Genomic DNA, 6,000 nt, shown 5'->3' on the forward strand with positions numbered 1-6,000 from the left:
CTGTGCATACTGTTTGACGAAATGTCAAACTCTTGAAGTTTTAGTATTTTGGTGTCTAAGAAGCTATAATCCTGTCGGGGATATTTCAATGGTATCAGAGCTGAAGTATAAAGAGTTTTTTTGGTGCTGGAGAAAGCAATAACCTGTCAGGGTTATTACAGTGGTATCAGAGCGGTTTTCTTGCCATCCTGTGGGGTGAGAACCGACTTACATGAGTGATAAGCACTCTACTTCAACCAAGATGGACAGGTACAGCACAAAGTCTCCAAGGACACAATCTCAGACAAGTAATAGACGCAGTATTCAGAGTCGGAAGTGTGGAAAGGAGGACTATTCAGGTATTCAGGACGAGCTCAGAAAAATCAAACATAACATGTCTGAACTGTTGGTTAAGCACCGCCATATGATTGACAGGCTATCCATCCCAGCTAAGGTGAATAAATCAACTGGATTTCATCTTGACAAATCTTCTCACAAAGCGTTGACTGATACAATGAGAGATGCTACTAGGAACCTTAATGAGGAATTCGAGGAACAAGTGTGCAACCGGTCAGAGGTTTCAGTTCGGTCACAGGAAGAAGTGGTGAAGGATATTACGCTGATGGATAGTAACTGTCAACTTGACACTCAAGTTGAGACAATTGAATACAAGCTTTCCCAGGGTGATGTCTCAGCTCAAGGTAGTTTGGTTTCGACAAGCAATGATTTCAGTGAAGTGAGTTCAGATGACGATGAAGATGTCATTGTGCATGATGATGAGATACCTGGTGGGAATGAGCAGACATCGAGCATTCATGATTTTGCTGAGAGAGAGTACCAGGCTCAGTTAGAGGCTTCATCACATGAGGATGAGAATGGCAGTACTTCACAAGATTTGTCCAGCCAGCTGAAGGTAAGCAAAGATAGTATTGTGGCTTCTTTATCTCATCATGACAAGATGCGGGAGATGTTAGAAGCGCACATCTAGATGATTCAGTTACGAGGAAGATATAAGGGAGTTCAGGCAAATTCTTCCTGCTGTGACTTACATGCAATTGGTGAAGGAATGGGAACGACGAAGTTGAGCTATTTACATCTTCTATCAGATCGTGACCATCTTCTAAGCCTTTCCAAAGACTATTTAGATGCCTTGAGGAGGAAGGAGGAGGAAGTTGTCAAGCTTTCTTGCGAGCTTGAGGACACTCGAGCAACTTTGGCATTATAGGACTGGGAGAGGCATAGAAATGAGCATGGCGTGGAGCTGGGCTTAGTTTCATCTTACATGCCTGACATTCAGCTCCCTGCAGCAGACAGATCATATATGGTAGCTGATAATGTTACGAGTTCATCTTGCATTCACATCCAGGATACAAGGACCATGGCAGACAGGTATGTGAAGTTAGCTGGTATTGGTCACATTACTCAGGTAAGTAGTTTGCTTGAGTTACTAGTTGTTTCTTGCATATGGATTCGGGAATGTTTCAGCAGCATTTGGGATTCAGTCAACCGAAGATCTTTAGCACTTTATGATAGCCATGATTGTTTGAGTACTATCATGGATTTGATTAGCAGAATATACGGTGTTATCTTTCCTTGTGCCAGCAGAACATCCGATGTTGGTATTAGTTTTTATGCACCGTTGTTGGGTTTGGTTCATATTTCCAGTCAACCATCCTTGCTGAAAGGTGTTGAAGGTTTTTCATATTTCGAAGCATGTACAGATGAGTCCCAGGATCATTTTGACCTTGATGACATCCGGGAGAATGAAGTGAACAGTTTTGAAGATTCAGATTCCTTGACAGTTTCTTTAGGTATAGAAGAGCTTGACAGCAGAACTATAGATTTTGACACTCTGGATGTTGATATGAGTTTTGAAGTTGATTCGAAAAATATGGATGCAAATAATCCAGAGACCAGTATCTTTGAAGACACTCCTCTAGACAATGTGTCAGAGGGAGTTTATAGAAGACAGTCTAGCCAGAGCCATCATGTGATCAGCTAGTTGAAAGTTAGTGAGCGAGACATTGCTATCGCTTGTGAGCATTTTGATACTGCTCGTCAGTTGTTGGCTATTACTGGTTGGGGTTCTTCTATGACAGATGAGTCCAACGGTGGTTACTTTTCTTTGGCAGAGATTCACGCCTTGCGCGAAGCTATTCGAATTTTGAAGCAGGATTATTTACGATTGGTAGCCGACCGTGATCACTTGGTTGAGTGGGGGAGTACAGCATATGAGGCACTCTTGGATCGTGAAGAGGAGGTGAGTGAACTTTCCCAAGAGCTCATAGCGACTACTGAGGCGTTAGAGGACACACAGCGGGATCTACAGAAGTCGCAGTTTCAGTTGAAGGAGGTGACCGTGGAGTTGGAGCATTTGCGGTCAAAACCAGCCCCAGACCCAGTTCATTTGTCTAATGAGGTAGATGACGGTAAGTACACTCCTACAGTAGCTTTTGAGGAGCTTATTGTTGAGACTGACATACATGTTCACGGTTTGGAAGAAGTTGGTCTTAATGAGTTCGGGATACCGGTAGAGTCAAGTTTCCAGATTGATTCTTCTCAGTTAGTTGATAGTGTGGTACAGTGGGGTATGCCACCTTCACAGGAGGATCAGTTGTGGTGTGCAGGGAAGTATATTGATGCTTCTTCATATAATTTTTACTGCACTAAACCGTTCATGGAGTATTTGTTGGATAGTGCATGTGTTCATTTGGACCCGTATAAAGTGACAGAAGGTGTTCTCATCCATGATACTAGTGTTATTTGCAGATTGGTTGAAAAGATTATAGGGGTCTTTTCTACTATGCTACCTCACAGGGATCTCGAGGAGGGGTTTGTTGAGAAAAATGCACGGGATCCTATCCAGCCTACAGTCACTCGGAGTCAGAGACTAGAGCCATATATTGATTACCAGTTCAGTGATGATGAGCTAGCAGCAGAATTTGGAGGTTCTTATCGGCATTATACGGTAGGGTACGCTCATCATTTCTCTTTTGACACAGAGGTAGAAGATTTTATTTCACGCAGATGTAGATTGGCTCCAGTTTCTTATCATCCATTAGGGGATAGATTGGCACCATCTTTTGAGGATAAAACTGGTAGTAGCAAGTTACTCGGCTTGCCGCATCGACACGCCCGGAGTAGTTTTTCAGAGATTGGATTTGCTGGCAGTAATTCAGGTACCTATAGCTGTTGTCATATCTACAGTGCAGTTGGGTGCAAGTGTCTTTCTAACGGGGGCTTGAGTTTTGATAGAGTTGATGTTTCAGTTGGCTTGAGTTCCGCAGAATGGTTTCTTCTACTAACATCTACAGTTGGTTTTCAGATGATTTCATCAGAATTGTCAGTTGTTTGGATGTTGAGTACAATTTCTCAGATACTGGTATTGATGATTTCTCCACAAGAGTATGGTAAGGATTGGGATGATACACAGATTTACATTTGGGATCCAGGAAGACTGATTGGTTCATGGTTCAGCCATTGCTTGGGGACAAGCAATTTCAGGAAGGGCGGACTGTCATGTCCCCAATTTTTGATGACAGTTCAATTTAATTAATTTAATTAATACTGGTTGTCCAAGGACGACTAATTAATTATTTTAATTAAATAAATAGTTATTAAAATATAACTTTATATTTAATAAAGTGACTTGGATTATAAAAATATTTAATAAAGTCACTTGAGGGATAAGATCAAAAAATGTTCTAGAAGTCTCTGGAGAGGATGGAGAAAAAAGAATAAATAGGCACCCCGGGGGCTCCATTCGAATAAGGCAGTTGATTATCTCTCTTTGTGTTTCAGATTGTGATTCAATCACAGGTGCATTTGTGGAACCTAGGGTTTCTACAATTGTCACAGTTGGCCATTGAGAACGATAACTCTCAATTGGTACGCAATTTTGAGGGTGTGAAATATCATCTGAATTATTGCAGATTGGAGGTGACATTCGGTCATTTCATCAGGGCGACTATTTGTGGCTTAGGGCCAAATTTGGAAGATTGAGTTTTGAGGATCACTTTGAGTATTGAGATTCGAAGATATAATCTATTTACAAGGTTCACAGGATCAGTGGCAGTATTGGACAGAATAGGGAAGAAGGCAAGTTTCCTAGACAATCCTCCCAGCCAGCATTTCCGTATACATGGAGGAAGATTCGAAGGTGATTAATAATCCAATTCAGTTGCAAAGCATGTAAGAGCTTTGACATCCGGCAGGGCGGCCTCCCTCATTATAACATTAAGACCAGCGTGGTACCGCTAGAAGATTGGCAGTCCGGAAACCCTCTGTCTTCGGCAGCAATTTAATGACAATAACAAGATCCCGATCAGGAAGGGAGTTCAAGACGACTGCGCGATTTGCCATGACCCGGATATTAGACGAGCGCCATTCTGCGGATTACAAACAAGAGCGATTCACCTTGGACTAGTGGTTAAGACAGTCAACAGTCGGATTCAGGGCAACCTTGGTTCCGCAAACGCTGGGGGTGCATTCACTGTGATCGGTATCTCAGTATTGAGAAATGTGAGGGTCGGAATACTATATCCAATTTAGCGGCAGCAGCAAATTCAAGTCCTGGTCAAACTAGTGATCTCTCACAGAGGAAGCTTTATATTGGTGGTCTTTCATATGACACAACTACTGACAAACTGCTGGAAGTATTTTCAAAGTATGGAGAGATTGAGGAAGGTTCAGTTGCATATGATAAGAGTACAAACAAATCTAGGGAATTTGCATTTGTGACTTTTAAGACTGTGGAAGCTGCAAAGCGGGCTCTGAAGGAACCAAACCAAACCATCGATGGTAGAGGGGTTAATGCAAAACTTGCAGCCGAGGGTCAGAAGGAGAAACCGGCACCACAACCTACAGCATCTCCACAAGCACAGCCACTTCCACAAATTCAGACAGGTTATGCAGCTGAGTATCCAAGTATGATGTCATATCATAGGTCAGTACCACAGGCACCAGCTTTTGCACCCCTACCAATTGGTTACTCAACATATCCTCCAGGTCTATCTGCATATGTTGTTCAGCCAACACCATATTCTGACAACAGCCCTTCATAATAATTGATGGAGCCGGCAACCTCAGGTTTTTATTCCTATATAGTCTGGTTCATTGTTGCTTATTGGATTATGAAACATTGATTTGTTTTCTGGACACCATTGGCATTATTATCTACTGCTTGTACATCTATTATTTGAGATACTCTCCTGTGCATACTGTTTGACGAAATGTCAAACTCTTGAAGTTTTAGTATTTTGGTGTCTAAGAAGCAATAATCTTGTCGGGGATATTTCAGTGGTATCAGAGCTGAAGTATAAAGAGTTTTTTTGGTGCTGGAGAAAGCAATAACCTGTCAGGGTTATTACAAAGTAATCTCTAATATATATGCGTTGTTTGAAAAAAAATTGATGAGATGAATTTGCTATAGTTAGTTTAATTGTAGTGAATTTATATTTTAAAATTCTAATACATACAAATTTTTTGAAAAATAAGCCTTTGAATTTATTTTAATAATTTTAACTACAAGTAAGATTACTTTATGGGGAAGTGTGAAACTTTACAACCGTACTGACTGCAGCTACTTCTGTTTGGAATAGTTGGACATTTGTGAGAGTATTCTGCCTGACACTAACAGTTTGATATTTGATGTGACTTAAAGGTACGCACATGGGCATGTATGGACATGGAATATGAAACATAATAGGTGCAATTTTTTTGGCTATTTAGCCAGTGCCACCAATTTTGTATTCTCTGTATTTTGTGACAATAGAATGTTATGTCAAACTGTGTGTAGTGTGAAAGAAAGGATTATTATGTCACATTGTCATCAGTATGAAAGAAAGGATAATATAGCATTAATGATGATTAAGAACATTTAATTTTTTACTATTGACTATTTTTTATTATTATAGGGCCATCAGGGAGGGAGTGTTTGATTAAAGAGCTACTTGGAGGACTAATAGTAGCATTATAGGGTCATTTATTGGATGTTTAGTATGATCGAAGGTCGTTTATGGG

At 40.8% G+C, this 6,000-nt stretch overlaps 1 protein-coding gene across 1 annotated transcript; it reads left to right on the forward strand.

Moving 5' to 3' along the window:
* Positions 1–4,120: 4,120 nt before the first annotated feature.
* LOC149537942 (uncharacterized) lies at positions 4,121–5,042 on the forward strand. Its single transcript, XM_089802400.1, has 3 exons — positions 4,121–4,138; positions 4,226–4,404; positions 4,490–5,042. Exons 1-3 carry the CDS (start codon positions 4,121–4,123, stop codon positions 5,040–5,042), a joined length of 750 nt encoding a protein of 249 aa, XP_089658526.1.
* Positions 5,043–6,000: the final 958 nt, after the last annotated feature.

The sequence above is a fragment of the Cupressus sempervirens genome, chromosome 9 (genome assembly GCF_028749045.1).
Source record: "Cupressus sempervirens isolate cs-2001-9-10 chromosome 9, ASM2874904v1, whole genome shotgun sequence".
Lineage (NCBI taxonomy): Eukaryota > Viridiplantae > Streptophyta > Pinopsida > Cupressales > Cupressaceae > Cupressus > Cupressus sempervirens.